The sequence below is a fragment of the Rattus norvegicus genome, chromosome 3 (assembly GCF_021556685.1).
Source record: "Rattus norvegicus strain SHRSP/BbbUtx chromosome 3, alternate assembly SHRSP_T2T, whole genome shotgun sequence".
NCBI lineage: Eukaryota > Metazoa > Chordata > Mammalia > Rodentia > Muridae > Rattus > Rattus norvegicus.
The window spans coordinates 151,681,650-151,698,583 of NC_141536.1; the positions used below are offsets into that span (position 1 = coordinate 151,681,650).

Genomic DNA, 16,934 nt, shown 5'->3' on the forward strand with positions numbered 1-16,934 from the left:
TATGAGTGTGTGTGTGTGTGTGTATGAGTGTGTGTGTGTGTATGAGTGTGTGTGTTTGAGTGTGTGTGTGTGTATGAGTGTGTGTGTATGAGTGTGTGTGTGTGTGTGTGCGCGCGCGTGTGCATAGACTAAGCAGAGTGCTTCTGTGGGTGATCAGATTGGGGAAGATTGTGTCAGAGTTCCCCAGGGATATCGAGCTGGGCCCGTGTCACCAAAGTAGTGATATCTGTTACGGTTAGAGAATGCTAGAGGAAGAGTCAGCCCACGCCCACGAGGTCAGTGTGGAGTGCTCGTGGGACAAATGGGAATACGAGTTAGGAGAAGCTGTACGTTGGCATTTGGGGTGACTTGGCTAAAGACAGGTGCCCGAGAGGTGGTGACATACAGCAGCTATGAGGATGTAATCTTGTTCTGGGAAAGGACAAAGGGAAGAGGGAATTCCAGACCCACTTACCAACCCTCCACCAATCCACTCACGCGTTGAGCCTATTTCCTCCCAGGCACCCACCCACATCTCATGCATCCTATACTCCCACCCCCACCCGTTCATTTTCCTTGTCTGCCATCCCCTCATCTTCATACCTGCCCTTTCACACTCAGCCATTTGATCGTATCCACTCATGCATCCTCTCCCTTTACTCGTCCACATACCCCAACCCCGTCTACCCATCAGTTCCTTCATCACACACACAGGCGGCATCCTTGTTATCCCTTCTCCTCATCAACATGAATAGGTTAACGTTGATTGTGTGCTGAGACCGTGTTATAAATATGCTAGCTAGCTATAATACATCATTAAAATGAGTTTCAACTGTTCTTAAATTACAACTATTAGAAAATGTAAATTATACACACGGCTCACACTTATGATTCACATTGTTTTCGTTGGGTAGCAGAATTTATGCTATCTGTCATCCATCTATGTCTCCTCATCTGTCTAGCCGCCCATTCGTCCATCCACCTATCCATCCATCGACCCATTGTTCACTCATCCAGCTACCTGTCCATCACTCTTTCATTACTCCGTACCAATCAGTCATCAAGCGATCTGTCTATCCATACATCTGTGGATCCACTCATCTTCTCAGCATTCTTTGGTTTCTTCATTTATCTATATCTATGCATGCACACATCTATTCATACCTACATGCATCCATGTATACATTCATCTATCCATCCTTTGTACAACCATACATTCATCCATACCTACATGCATCCACTTATACATATGTACATCCACCCATCCATCCATCCATCCATCCATCTTTCCATCCATCTGTCCTTCCATCCATCCACCCATCCATCCTTCCACCCATCCTTCCATCCTTCTGTCTGTCCGTCCGTCCATCCATCCATCCATCCTTCCGTCCGTCTGTCCATCCATCCATCCTTCCACCCATCCATCCATCCATATATACATATTTACTTGTTTGTCACTGCATGTAGCCATCCATCCATTAATCCACCATCTTTAAGTCCATGACTTAATCCATCATTCATTAGTTCCTGTGTCAATCCATCCATCACGTACCAGCCTGCCTCTACTGATCCACCCATGTATCCATCATCCATCCCCCATTCGTTTGTTCCTGCATCAATCCCCCGCTTTGTTTTCCTCCCTTCTCTCGTCTGCTCACTTCCCTTGTGTCTCCATCTCATAGCACATCTCTGTGAAAGAGAGATATTTTTATCTATCGTGAGTCAGAGGCAGTAGTCGGAAGAATGGGGAGACCAAGGCTTACACGGAAGGAACTTGCCTAAGGTGGGACAGATGGAGCTAGGCTCTGTCTCTATCAGATCAGGGATCCTCATTTCTCACGCAGGCTGCTTTTTCACTAGGTATCTTTTAAGATAAAAACAATCCTTCAGGGAAACATGATGTGCTTAGGTTTGGGGTGGGGGTGGCTATTGCAATAGAGGCCTAAGAGCTACTATCCCTGAGGCGACCACACAGTGTGGACCAAGTCAGCCCCTTTAGAAGCCTCTGGGAACCTATCCCTGGTGGCTGACATGAAAGGGTTATCCTTACACATTCGATATTTGCAAAAAAAAAAAAAAGTGGGTTCTTTCAGATTCCAAAACTCATTTCCATGACAAAACTCTTGAGAAGAGAAGATGAAGGGCCTGGCTTTTGCAGAACAATCTTCCAGCTGTAATGAGGGCTGAGGATGGCAGTGGGGAAGGGATTATAATTAGAATATGAAATGGGGAAAATTAATCTATTCCAGGCAACGGTAAGAGGATGTTCTGACGTCTCATAGCGGTTCTTAGGCTGTTGTCCCCCCCTGTGTTTCTTCTGCATGTTTTAAAGCACACAGAAGGTTGTGCAGTGTGAACAGTGACTCTTGGCGGAGGGTCGGGCAAATCGTGAGGTGTGCACAGAATTTCTGCCCAGGTGCTGTCACTACGTGTGCATCTCTGGGAACACAAAACATGTGCTTGTGTTCACGCGTACGTGAGTTCCACCAAACACTTGCAGGTGCGTGGTGTGTTTCTGCATCTGGCACCCCCTCCTGTCTTGTGTGTGTCTTGGCGACTATGGGCCAGTTTCCCACAGTCTGAGAATGTACCCTGTACTTGTGCTCTGTGATCGTGGAGACAAGACCTGTGGGACCGAGGACCACACAAAGCCGGGTTTGTGGCATATGTGTGGTCTGTACTCTTGGCTCACTTCGGCATGTCCTGGACAGGGGTGAGAGTGTGAATGTTTTCCATTTTGTCTGTGAGCGCATGAACACGGGAAGGAAGGTGGCCCTGTTCTCTCTGAGGGAAGGGGTAGTTCTGTGACCCTTTCCTTAGCTTATTCAATCTTCCTCCAGAATGAATCCCCCACAAGGAGAAGAACAGGAAGAAGTCTCAGTCCTTTGTTCCTGGAGGCCAAGGAAGCAGAAACCCCCGCTCCCCAGCTCTTTGGATGACCCCCCTTCCCCCCTGGACCAAGGTCTCTTCCCAGTACAGATCTGACAGAGGTGGGCAGGCAGCCGGTGTCCCTCTGCCTTAGCCCCTGCTCACAGCTGTCCAGCCCAGCATACTCAGAACACGGTGAGGTGCCCAAGCCTCTCCAAACTGAGGCAGAGGGAACAGGCTGAGACTCTCAAGGAGCAGCCCACCAACCAAGTCCTTCCTCTAAGCCAGAGCAATCTTCACTCCGGACTGAGGCCCTCTTTCCTGCATGTCGCTGGAGTTGATGGACGCGTGGATGAGCGAATGGGTCTACTTGTGAGACTCTCTGGTGACCTCACAGGAGTTCACTGCCCTGAAACCTCATACCAAGCTCTCCGACAGGGCTTCCTGTCCAAGGCCGTCATCTACTGCTCACTCTGGGTGACTTTTACCTCTCCCGAGTCTCCAGCACACACATATCAAGCATCTGCTGTGTCTAGGACTCTGGGCTGTTGGTGACATGGAACGATCTAGAAAAGCCTTGGTCCCTGTTTACGGGGAGGTTGGAGCATGATTGGAAAGCAGGCAAAGCAAACAAGATGACACTTGTGTGGTCTCTCCCCCATTGGACGACCTACCCTCTCCTTGTGTATCCTAGGGTTTTAATGGGAGAGAGGATGCTGACTTCATTGGACCACTGAGATCCTGCGTAGAAATCATGTCACTCAGAATGATGCAGGCACATTCATTAGCATTTTTGTCACATGCCCACTATATGTATGTATGCATGTATGTATGTATGTGTGTGTATATATATATATACATATATATATATATGGTTTTTTTCCCTGCCTGCTATCTATATACTAGCCAGAGTTTCATAATATCTATTGCACAGAATTTGGGGGGACATCGTCCATTCTGGTCGTTTCTTGTCCCATGTTGTTACGTATTATTAGTTTATGCCACCCCGTTTAGCTGCCATTGTTGTAGAAAATGTCCCAGCTCCCTAGTTAAGCTCCTCCTCCACGACAGCTTGAGGTCCCAGATCTCTGGGCTCATCAGTGAGCAGTGCACATGGTAAGGGAAGGAGTGATAGAGAGGGCGAGAAGGTCACAGGCTGTGGGGAAGAGAGGAGGTGGCAGCAGGGGAGGCTGGCTGAGCCACAGAGGTGGGGCTTGCTTCCTGGAAGGCTGCTGTGCACAGTTCTGAGGGAAGGGCTTGGATAGACATCTGCTCGCCTGAGGGAGTGTGGAGTTCTGCATCATGCATCTGCACAACTGCGCCCGTGAAAATTAGCGCGGCAGAGAGAAACTCGCACCCCCGTGCAGTGACTGGTGCAGCCATGTTGAAATACGAAGGAGGGAGAATTCATCAGGCCATAGGCTCAGCTCATTGAGGGTCCATGCTGCCTTCTTACTGTGGCATTCTGGGGACTAGCAGAGGCAATTATGTCCTCATATAGAACACTTTCCAAGGTGTTTTCCTCAGAAAAACGAGGCACAAAACAATATACAGGGTGTTATAATTCGAAAGATGAAGTTAAGTATAGACATGTAGCCCTTGGCATGTACAACCCTCCAGATTCTTGTCCTGACCCAGCGGAGGCCATCTTGCTCAGAAGGCTGTGCTTCCTTGTGTCCCCTAAAGGCAGGCCACAGCAATGGCTGGTTGTTGCAGACAGTGGAAGGCCATCAACCCTGTTTCATGCTGAGACTGACCCTATGTGCCTGTGTGCAGATCACACCTCAGAGCCACCATGGGATGGAGCTGAAGTGAGTGTTCTCCTTCAGCTCTGGCCAATGTCCTTACAGGTTAACCCTCAGATCGCTCTCACTCAGAAGTGCATGCGTGCCTCAGTCTCTGCTCCTGGGGGAACGCTATCAAAACTCCGTGTTCCAGGAAAAGGGACGCTGGCGGCATGTGGAGAAAGCTGCTCCAGACTGTCCCAGGACAAGGGGACCACTGTCCTAGCTTCGGTTCACGGACGAGGAGTTTCAGAGGTTGAGACATTAGCTGAAGCTCGTACATTGGTAGCTGCTGCCAGGGCCCATGTTTCTCCCCCAGTGCCTGCTCCCCAAGGTGGGCAGTTCTTCCAGCATCCAGAAGTGGCAGATTCTCCAACACGGAGTTGTGTTCCCCCGTCAGTTTCCACCACACTCCTCATACCTGTGGCCCCAGGTAACCTTAGAGGCTAAAAGGAGTCTGAGGCAGAGACAAAGCCACTTAGGATAGGGAGATTGCAGAAGGCTTCTCTGAGGCAGGCTGCGGTTGATCCAAGGCAATGGACTTCAAGGTCCTTCCCTGGCACATGGGAGTCCGGCTTTAGCTGATGGCCTCAGTCACTTTGCATAGAAAAGTCATTTGGATGCTTTGAGGGGTGGGCAGCTCAGTGCCTGACAAGGCAGCCTGCTGTGACAGCCAACAATGGGCCAGCAGCAGAAGACACTGCCTGTCATTGTCCTGTGTGTGATTGATGGTCCTGACCAGGGCATTCAAGGGCCACTGAACAAGGGCCAGTGGCCCTGCTGGAATGGAGCCTTGGGCATCCTGGACTCCAATTCCCTTTGCCTCAGCACAGTCTTCTGACTTCCTCGGGCTACAGGTCTGATTCCCTCCAGGAACACTGTAATGAGAGCCGCTTCTCTCTCTTTGTTCTAGTTTGATGGTGACAGTGCCTACGTGGGGATGAGTGACGGAAATCCAGAGCTCCTGTCAACCAGCCAGGTGAGTGCCTGCCCCCATCCCTGAGGAGCTCTGAGCCTTGGGCTGGTAGAGCCAAGATGCTGCTGGTGTTGAGGTAGGAGGGCTGCAGTTGCCGGAGCCATAGGACATGGCCTAATACTATTCTCTCAACGTTCAAAATATCAGTTGAGGCCTTACAGAGGGACGGTCAAACCAGGACTACAAGGCCAGCTGTAAATGAAGGCCCCAGCTACCGATGGCTTACAGTGGGCGCCACTGAGAACTTAACACTCCAAGTGTGTGGCCTGCATTTCCTGTGCGAGGGATAGGTTTCACAACAGTGAGTTCTGGTGTCCCTTGGTCTCTGCCACTGCCTTCCTCCCACACAGCACTTGTGGGGACCCCTGGAGAGAGAATGTCTCCACACAGGTGAAGAGACTAACCCTCACACAGAATCAGTTATCTGAGGCCACTGAGGAGGCTTGTGGACAGAACCCAAAGGGCAGAGGGCAAAGTTTTCCTGGCAGGTCCTCTTCAGTGATCCAGACCTCTGGGGCCATAGACAGAAACAGATTTTCCACAGGAAAGAGAAAATTAACATTTCTCTCACCTGCGAGCATCCTCGAGACAGTCTATTACTCTAGACTGTGGCAACAGAGAGAATGGCTCTCCCAAGGCAGGAGAGCCGGCAGGATGCAGCAGCTAAAGATGCTGGATGGGGCCAAGGAGTTTCCCAGCTTCTGGGAACCGGAGGAGCTGGAGGCCAAGCCTGGCCCTGCTCTTGACCTCTGCCTCCCCCGCAAGCCATGAAGATAGGTTTACATTTTCTGGCTGCGGAAAACAAAAGCCCATTCAGTCCTAGGCATAGGCATAATGTACCTGATTCTGTGGCAGGTCCCATAGGGTCATAAATGAGTAAGATGCGGGCTTGTAGCCCATGGAGAGCTCTGCTAGTCCAGGTGGCAAGGATGCTGATCCTGGGGTGCCACGACCCACCCCTTCTCTGACCCGCCCCTATGTGAGCAATATGCTGCCATCGCAAAGCTGCCCTACAGACTGGAGAGATGGCTCAGTGGTTAAGAGCACCCGACTACTCTTCCAGAGGTCATGAGTTCCAATTCCCAGCAACCACATGGTGGCTCACAACCATCTGTAATGGGATCCGATGCCCTCTTCCGGTGTGTCTGAAGACAGCTACAGTGTACTGATAATAAATCAATAAATCTTTAAAACAAAACAAAAACGAAGCTACCTTATGTTGCCATATCGTGTGCCAGCCTGCAGGAATGATGAGCAGGACTCCAAGTCCTGGGGTGTCCCAGGGACAGTGCTTGGTTGTCCAGAACCAGCTTGTCATCCAAGGAGATCAGAGCTCACTCTGAGCCTCTTTGAGTCATTGAACTTGGTGGCACACTGCACTCTGAAGTCACAACCAACCTCTCACCCCCTTAGAGAGCTGTTTGTGGCTTCCAGTTCTGAACTGGGGCCAGGGCTGTCTCTCCTGGCACCACTTTGTTTCAATTTCTGGCTCTTGTCACTGTCTGCGGTCATCTGCCACGTGTGTGATGACTTAGATGGTGTCTGATTTCCACACAAGACCATGACCTCTGTGGCAGAAGTCTGTAGTCCCTGAACTCCATATACTCCATGGAGTTGTGGGCGTAACTCAGAAAGCATTCTAGGAACACTGGTGTGATGTGTGAACATAGCCTTTTTATTTATCCTTTGGACCTCACCTTCCCTAACAGGAGGGCAGGGTAGTTGGACTTCTGAGGAATTCTTCTAGATCTTTTTGCTGTCTCTGGAGGGTCTGCTTAACTTAAAAGAGATGTTAGGTAGTGATACTCACATGGGCTCCCAACACTTGGAAGGCTGAGGTAGGAAGATAGTTGTTTGAGACCAGTATTGGCTACCTAGTGCATCTATCTAGTACAGCGATTCTCCATATAATAATAATAATAATAATAATAATAATAATAATAATAATAGCAGCAGCAGCAGTTAGAATCCTGTGAGAATAAGTCCAGCCAGTTGCATAAGCCAAATTTAATGTCAGCAACTTAGCAAATGTAGCCCTGAAAACTTCTCATAGGATATCTTTTCTTTTCTTTTTTTTTTTTTTTTACCACAAAACAAGGACCTCACAATACAATCGCTAAAAAACTACAAATGTGTGTGCAGTTTTGGGTTGTATTGGCAGCCTGAGGTTATTTGCATGGTAAGGGACAGGTTCCCAGAGCAGCAAGTCCAGAAGCTGTCTACCCTCTTGAGGCTTAGTCATGGAGCTGGTCTGTCACCGCTCCCAGCTCCTTCTGTTGGTCAAAGCCAAGCACAGGACAAGTATAGCTTCAAGCAATGGGAACTAGATGCCAGCTCTCGGAAAGAGGAAACTGTAAAATGCTGTAACCCTTTTGCAGATGGCCATGTGGGAAACAGAAGATAAGAAGTTTATGCTGACCTTGCCAATGAATTAACTCAGGTTTTTCAGGATGCTGGCCTCTGGTCTTTCAGGGCAAGAGACGGCCATTTCTCTCTCTCTCTTTTCCCTGGAGTCTGTATTTGAATACACTCACATGCAAGTCGCACACACACAGGCATACACAGACGCAGACACACATACTTCCTTTCACAGGGTGTTGTCTTATCAACTATAGGAATTGTACTGCCCCAGTTAATGTAGGTCTCAGAGACCAGAAGATGTTGTATGTCTTGTAAGTACGTTTACATCCCCCAGGTTCAACCAAGCAACAAGGTTCACTGGGCACCTTACGATTCAAAGGCCCTGGATCTGAGCGGGAAGCCATTTCTAGCAAGCACTAGCTTCTAAGCTGTTTCAAGTAGCAGCCCTAGGACTCGACCTGATAGAGATCAGTTCTCTCCTGACTGAGAGCAGACCCAGAGCTAAAGGATCTGAATGCCCAGGTTGCATGATCTGGGAAGAAGGGAAGTCTGTCTGGGAAAGGCTAGAGTTCTCACAGACCTGGACTCATGTTCCTAGCACTTCTGGGTCCGATAGGGGCCAGATGTCTCTCTTCAAGTGACGGTAGTAGCTTCCTACTAACAGGAGGAGTGACACCTGTCTCTTGGGATCCTGGGAGAAGTAAATGAGGCACAGATATGGGTTCCGTAGAGACTTTATCAGAGACCCTCAACAGTTTAACGTACCCCAGTCCAGCTGCTGTGTCTGTTGATTGCTGACTTATCTAGAATATTGTCCTCTGACAAATAGGTCACTCTGAAAATGTGCTCCCCACCCACATGGAGGATGCATTCTGGGCCAGGCTGCAACCTACCCTTTTCCTTATTCCCTAAGCTCCATGCTACTTCCTACACTGAGTCTCTCAGAGAAGTCTCGTCTCAGGCTTACTTTGAGCGAATCTAAACTAAGAGCCTACATATAACACCAGTGTTCAGAGAAGCTAGTCACGACTTATTTCTATTGTCTTGTTCCCATAAATAATGTTCTGGTCACACGAGATGAGCGTTTGGTCAACTCTGTATCAACACAAACATCGCTTCCTCTGTGGGAATCCCCTAGACATCTTGGTCCAATAAATAATGTCTGTCCCTTCCAGGTACTGCAAATGTTAGTGCGTCACGGTGCCTTTCTGGCTGTGGGTAGTTTTCCAATTTTATAGCTATAAAAAGTTCTCAGGGCTTTTCCTAAGAATTCGTGTGTGCACTCAAGTGCTCATGTGTACACGTGTATGTGTATACACCAGTCTGAGAAGGAGAGACAGACAGATCTCTCTCTCTCTCTCTCTCTCTCTCTCTCTCTCTCTCTCTCTTTCAGAGAGAGTTAAGGAATGGGAAATGGGTTGAGATTGATGACATGAGGTTTGCTAAAGCTCTCAGTAGCAGGAGTGGACACAGGGAGACTGAGGGTGGGTATGGGTTAGGCAAATGAAGGATCCTAGATTATACTAGAGGCAGAAGAAATGGAGACATATAGATGGTCTGAGATATGACTTTGAGACTATTAGATGTAGAGAAAGAAGGAAGGAAGAGAGATGGGCAAGTCCTGGGATGTAGCTTAATGAGATGGGACTTGGGCACTTGACATTTGAGAGGCCCATTTAAAGGCAGTTACATGGCTATCTAGGTCTGGAGCCATCATGTAAATTGTGACTTCTCGGCCTGTGGATCAAAGCCCTGGGAGGATAAATGAAACTTAGGAAACCCCACCCCCATTTTTGTTTTGACATAGTCTTTCTGTGCCCTTCCATAGAGCCTTAGAAGCCATAGGCAGAGTGTTTTGAGGATGGAGGGAGGGTTAGGGAAAGATGGTGTTGGATCCACAGCCCCTTTCCCGCCCAGAGATGATAAAATTAAATTCAGGCAGAGTAGCACAGAACTCTAGAGGTACAGACAGGCAAGAGCATTATACATTCAAGGCCGGATTCAGCTGAGTAGCAAGTTCAAGGTCAGCCCGAGCTGCACAAAACTGTCTTTAACATTTTTAAAGGCAGGTTTTTAATCAATTAAAGATTTAAATGGACTGAGAGAGATCATAAGTGAACCAATAAAACCACCTTTAATACACTTTCCAGTTTGGAGCAGGAAGACACTTCTACTGGAAGCTTTAGAAGAAAAGGTTTAAACACTAGATCACCCACTAACTTGAAATGACGTTTGCAGTACCAGGTCACCAGAGCGGAGAAGCAGGTGAGAAACTGGGCAAGAACACTCACAGTTGAGGACCAACTTCCTTAACACGTAAAGGCTTACGAGAAATCAATTCCAAACCACAGTGGAGAAGGGAAGGGAATCTGAGGCAATCGTTTACGGAAAGAAAATGCACAAAAGAAAAACTAAAGCTATTTTTTTTTCATTTCTCTGGCTGATAACAAATCCCAAGCCTTGATGACACATTTCTTCAGGAAAACACATTTTATACATTGTTGCAGAGAGGGTAGGCTGGTCCTCGTAGCTTTGTATTGGAAGCCTCCTTCCAGTAGGGGGCAGTGTAGGATGCTTAGAATAGGGGAAGAGGCAGAAACTGATCTCAGGTTTTGGTCTCATTCAGTTCCCTTTGCCTATACTGTTTTCTTGCTGAGCCTCAGTTTCCCCATTAATAATCAGGAGAGCGTGTTGAATTTGTTCTCCCCCCCACTACCCCCCCCCCCAAAAAAAAAAACGGACTAGAGAAATGACTCAGCAGTTAAAAGCCCTTGGTTACCTTGCTGAAGTTCAATGGTTCAAGTCCCAGCACCTACAAGGTGGCTCACAACCATCTGGAACTCCAGTTGCAGGGAATTTGATGTCCTTGCCTTCTTATGACGAGGGTACCAGGCATGCATGTGGTGTAAAGCCATAGGTGATGGCAAAATATTCACACGCACTAAATTAAAAACAATCGATGGTGATAGCATGTAACATTTGCTATGGACTTCCCTGGGCTTAGGCATTGCAGTCAAAGGTCTCTTTCACCCCTGACACAACCTTCGTTAGTTAGGCACAGCTGTGTCCCTGCATCTGACAGGTGAAGATGGTTGACATCAGTGGTTGAGGTTTTGTGAAGTAAAACCACTTCCCAGGACGTGCACGGGTAGGCAGGAGGCCCTCCCGCCGGGGTTGAAATCTGAGGCTGTACGCTTAGTCACTCTGGCCTCCGAGTCTGTGTACATTGCAAAGGGCAAAGATGACATAGCTCTTATTGCTTTAATTAAACCTGGGGTGAAGACTCTCGACTCAGATTAAAATGAAATCTCGCTTTTCGCCCGCTGCGGTGCAGAGAAGGCAACGGCAGCGATTATGCCTGAGATTACAAACAATCAAAGAGAAAAGGGCTTTTGCAACCATTTCCTGTTGAAGCCACCAAGCCTCGCACTTTAAAAATAATTATGGCTGTGTTATTGGAACATGACTCGTGAATTCTGCATAAATATGAGGGGCCTGAAAGGAAAAAAGGCTTCCGAGACCATAGATTTGCTTTGGATCTGATGAAATTTAATGTCATCTCCCAGCTGGAGAGTGAAACGCAGAGAGGAAATAAAGCCCCACCCTATGTACAGGGAGAAAATGGGGTGTGTGTCCCAGGGAGCTGATATGCACACACCCTTCAGCCTCAGAAAGATACACGTGTCTTCAGGATTCATTGAGGAAAACTGCAGAGAGAAAGCCGGTACTTACATCTTCCCGGTCTTAATTTTGCATTCCGGAGGCTAAAAATACATTTATGTTAAAGCTCTAGATTGCTGCCTGAGACGTTTCGATAGGAGACGTTAGGGGACATGTTTAGGGGAGGGACTTGGGCTCCATTCATCTTGGCTCCCCATCATAAAGACATTTCTCACACAATGCAGTCAGGGTTTATAGCCTATAGTTTGTTTCTTTCCAACCATTACGAGCAAAATTGAATCCCAGGAAACGTTCGGCCTTTCAAAATAGGGTGGAAACAATGAGAGGAGGTGGGGTGGGGTGAGGGAGGGGCTGGCCGTGGGTTGGTAATGTAATTTCAACGGTTTTCATAAAACTGGAGCCCCTCCCCCTCTCCCAGCCCATCTTGAAATTACTGTGCCCTGTAGGGCCTGACTTTTTACTGGGAGAGAGTAAAAGAGTCCCTGGGTTTACACATGTGCTCATCGCTGTGTGTGAGCTTACCCTACGAGCAAGAGAGACATGGTCACACATACTGACTGCCTAGAATGGCGTTTGGCTCTAAGCTTCGGAAGGCTCAGGAGCCTGGGTCTAATCCCTGTGTAGCCTCCCTCACTCTGTGCCATGGGGCAGGCTGTTGGCTCTCTCTGGGCTCGAGTCTGATATATCTGTGAGTGGGTACCTCTGAGGAACCCTCTAGGTTATCTCTTGTCACTCAGAGATTTTCCTCTTCTACCACATGCCCAGGAATACACAGGACAGACAGTCTCTGTCCATATTGCTAATGAGTCCTTCGCTATCAGTTCAGAAAAAACGTGGAAATGAGGTCAGTCAGTGGCTTTGAGATTGAGAGTACAGTCAGGAAATGTTGGTGAGATGGGCTCATCAGGGCGCTAACATGAAAACTGTGGGCTTTGAAAAATTAACCAGCTTTTCCAAGACTCCATTGTCTCTTTAGAAATCCCTCAGAGGGATGTGGGTAAGAGTAACTAATATGCATTGGAACCCAGAGAGTGTGTTCCAGCATCTGGCACACAGAAAACACTAGCTAGAGGGGAGTGTTAGTAAGGTTCCCATGCTGCTGAGGTTATGTCTGTCCCAGATGTGTCCAGCTCAGGCTTCAGAAAGATGAGTCAAGGGAGCTCACTTATTTCGTGAAAATCAGATTAGGGTAGGCGTTAAATTTAGAAAGATTTTAGTAAAATCATCTTGCTTTCAAGTGTACCAAGAAATTCCCTTGGAAAATCACAAAACTAGTAAAAGACACCTCCTGATCTGTTCTAGCTCGTTGGAGATCTGTTCTAGCTCATTGGAGGTCTGTTCTAGCTCACTGGAGATCTGTTCTAGCTCACTGGAGGTCTGTTCTAGCTCACTGGAGATCTGTTCTAGCTCACTGGAGGTCTGTTCTAGCTCACTGGAGATCTGTTCTAGCTCACTGGAGGTCTGTTCTAGCTCACTGGAGATCTGTTCTAGCTCACTGGAGATCTGTTCTAGCTCACTGGAGATCTGTTCTAGCTCACTGGAGATCTGTTCTAGCTCACTGGAGGTCTGTTCTAGCTCACTGGAGATCTGTTCTAGCTCACTGGAGATCTGTTCTAGCTCATTGGAGGTCTGTTCTAGCTCACTGGAGGTCTGTTCTAGCTCATTGGAGATCTGTTCTAGCTCACTGGAGGTCTGTTCTAGCTCACTGGAGATCTGTTCTAGCTCACTGGAGGTCTGTTCTAGCTCACTGGAGATCTGTTCTAGCTCACTGGAGATCTGTTCTAGCTCACTGGAGATCTGTTCTAGCTCACTGGAGATCTGTTCTAGCTCACTGGAGGTCTGTTCTAGCTCACTGGAGATCTGTTCTAGCTCACTGGAGATCTGTTCTAGCTCATTGGAGGTCTGTTCTAGCTCATTGGAGGTCTGTTCTAGCTCATTGGAGATCTGTTCTAGCTCATTGGAGGTCTGTTCTAGCTCACTGGAGATCTGTTCTAGCTCACTGGAGATCTGTTCTAGCTCACTGGAGGTCTGTTCTAGCTCACTGGAGATCTGTTCTAGCTCATTGGAGATCTGTTCTAGCTCACTGGAGGTCTGTTCTAGCTCATTGGAGGTCTGTTCTAGCTCATTGGAGATCTGTTCTAGCTCATTGGAGATCTGTTCTAGCTCATTGGAGATCTGTTCTAGCTCATTGGAGGTCTGTTCTAGCTCATTGGAGGTCTGTTCTAGCTCATTGGAGGTCTGTTCTAGCTCATTGGAGGTCTGTTCTAGCTCATTGGAGGTATGCATCCCTTCCTACCCAGCAACCTCTGCCCCTCGACTGCCGAATCTGTCTCACAACTCACAAGGGCACCTGACAGTGGATCTGCCTTTCATACACTCCAAGCCTGAGGCTCTGGTAGGAAGGCCCAGGAGTGAGGTGGTGCCTGGTGTTTCCCTCCTGTCAATTCCTCAAGAAGGGTAGAGCCTGGGGGGCAGTCGACCTATCCCCTGTGCTTCTGTGGCTTCCAAGTTCTGCACATGTGACCGGATTCCTTGACCTCTCTTGGTCTCGCTCTCCACTTCTGTCAAATGGGGGTGCTAATATCTAGCTTGTAGAGTTGTTAAAGAGAGCCACAGAGCAATGTGGAGTAACTGGCTCATGTGTGTCCCTGCTGAGCCCTCTCCTTGGTAAAGCTAATTTACAGTTTAGATGTCAGTGGCAGTGAAGGAGTTAGGAGGGTGTTTGCTCCTCTTTTATGGGTGTTTTTGCTAGGACTGGGGCACTGTGACTTATTAAAACTTATGCTTGGGGTAAACAGAGGTTCATCTCAGAGAGCCTTAAGCCAGAATAGTGCCCCAGGCTGCAGAAATACATCTTTTTGCTTCATGGCAAAATCTATGCTTATAAACACCTGTGGGCCTCTAGCTTGATGTGAGGAGGGTGGCTCATAGGACGGGGAAGTTGAGGAACTAGAGAGCTAAGGAAGTAGGGTGTGGGTCCTACAGAGGAAGGTAGAACATGCTGGGAAGGATGAGGTGCTCCCCAAACTGGAAAGGATGAGGCAGGAGGTCTGAGAGGCACTTCTACTTTGCATCATGAGATGGGCTTGTCCCATAAGAAATAGACTGTGCAGAGCCTGAGAGACTCAGGGGCTTCGAGACTTGACTCTGCGTTGCTCTCAACCGTCCACTGTGCTGAGACCAGGGTAGGCTGCAGCTATGGGATACATTTGTGTCATGAGTGACTGTTAAGTACTTTTATCCTTGCTGCCACCCCCCAATAAGCAATTATTAGAGAGACAAGAGAAGCATGGCCAAGAAAGGCAGCGGGGGCATTTTAAAGTTTATAATTCCTGCACATGCATGCATGCATGTGTGTGTATATGTGTGCGCACACATAAACACAAACACACATACACACACACCACAAATGGAGAAAAGACAGAAAGTGCTGTATTAACAAGAGTCTGGAGGACCTGGCTGGCTTACCCAGTGCTGTGTCAACTGGTACAACCACTTTAGAAAACCATTTCTCGTTATTGATGGCTAAGTGTGTAGCCTGTGGCCAGCAGTTCAGCTCCATGAGTGTATCCATAAGGTCACCAAAAGATCTTCAAGAATGCCCATAGCAACATTTCTTATAAAGGCACAAAGTTGTTTAGGTTTGTCGGTACATGGCTGAAATCCCAGCTACTTGGGTGGCTGAGGCAGGAGGATTGAAAGTTCAAGGCCAGCCTGGGCATTTTTAAAGAGGAGGCAAGGCTGGGCTGAGAAGGACGAAGGTGTCCTTGTGAGTGGCTGTCACACAGGAAATTTTGCTTTGCAGCATGAAGTGGCACTTCCTAAAAGCCCTCCAAGAAAATGTAACTTGAAGATCCTATCTAGCAAAAAGTCGTAATTAGAAAAGGGTAGAGGAATACAGCTTCGTGAGAGAACACCCATCCTGCATGCAGGAGACCCTAGGCTCAGTTCCAGGCAATAAAAAAAAATTAAAATTAAAATTAAAGCACAAAACTGGCAACAACTCAAACATCTGTCACAGGGAGGCTGGATGAATGACTGGAGACTAGTCTGCCCAGGGCACGCTATGCAGCCGTGGCAGTGATTGGTTGTAACGATATGCAATAACGTGACTGGCTCTCACAAACACGTTGAGCAAAAGGAGCCAGGGCCAGACAACAAAATAATCATCCTTTTGGATGCTGCTGACACAGAGCATGTGAACTAATCCAGGGTCATGGAAAGGTGAACTCTGGTTCTCCTTAGAGCTCTGGTTCTCGGCCTTCTTAACCCCGGGGCCCTTTAAGGTAGTTCCTCAAGCTGTGGTGACCCCCCCCCCAACCACAAAGTTATTTTCGTCACTACTTCGTGACTATAATTTTGCTACTCTTATTAATCATAATGTAAATATCTGCGTTTTTACATGGTCTTAGGTGACCACCCCTGTGAAAGCGTCCATCAACCCCATCCCCACAGGGATTGTGATCCAAAGTTTGAGAATCACTGCCTTTAGTGGGTATTTGATGGTTTGCATATGCTTGGCCCAGGGTGTAGCACTGTTAGGAGGTGTGGCCCTGTTGGAGTAGGTGTGTTACTGTGAGCATCGTTTTTTGGGGTTTTTTTTTTTTTGGTTCTTTTTTTCGGAGCTGGGGACCGAACCCAGGGCCTTGCGCTTCCTAGGTGAGCGCTCTACCACTGAGCTAAATCCCCAGCCCCGTGAGCATGGGTTTTAAGACCCTCATCCTAGCTTCCTGGAAGTCAGTCTTCTCCTAGCAGCCTTCAGATGAAGATGCAGAATTCTCAGCTCCTTCTGCACCATGCCTGTCTGGATGCTGCCATGCTCCGCCTTGATGATAATGGACTGAACCTTTGAACCTGTAAGCCAGCCCCCATTAAATGTTGTCTAAGAGTTGCCTTGGTCATGGTGTCTGTTCACAGCAGTAAAACCCTAACTAAGACAGGGTACGTAAGGACAAAGGGACTTTGAGGGTCTGGAGGCAGGAGTGGCTAAGAGATTCTCTTTCTTCTCTTGAGCTGTTTGTACATACAGTTTGTGAAGTTTTATTGATGATTTGCTGTGATCTGCTCACTTTTCTGTTGGTCTCCTGCGTGTTAGCAGAAAGGAGCCATACAGTCAAGACATTTATTCTTACGGGTGCCTCTTTTAGAGGGAGGACATTTATAGTGTTTTAGTAAAGACACCAAATTGCCTTTTCTTGATTAGCAAGTGAAACATTCTTCTTGGATTCTCCTAAGAGCCTCGTTTTCAATCATTTGTCTTCTGGATGCTCTGGTGGTCCTGTCTA

The 16,934-nt window shown here is 47.9% G+C and overlaps 1 protein-coding gene across 11 annotated transcripts in view; it reads left to right on the top strand.

The window, feature by feature from the left end:
* Tox2 (TOX high mobility group box family member 2) overlaps nucleotides 1-16,934 on the top strand; it is a 127,467-nt gene that overhangs the window by 39,702 nt on the left and 70,831 nt on the right. For all 11 annotated transcript variants that reach the window (XM_087652369.1, XM_087652376.1, XM_087652374.1 and 8 more), the window contains exon 2: nucleotides 5,545-5,610. In XM_087652369.1, coding sequence (XP_087508495.1) covers nucleotides 5,545-5,610 — 66 coding nt within the window. The remainder of the gene's footprint in view (nucleotides 1-5,544; nucleotides 5,611-16,934) is intronic.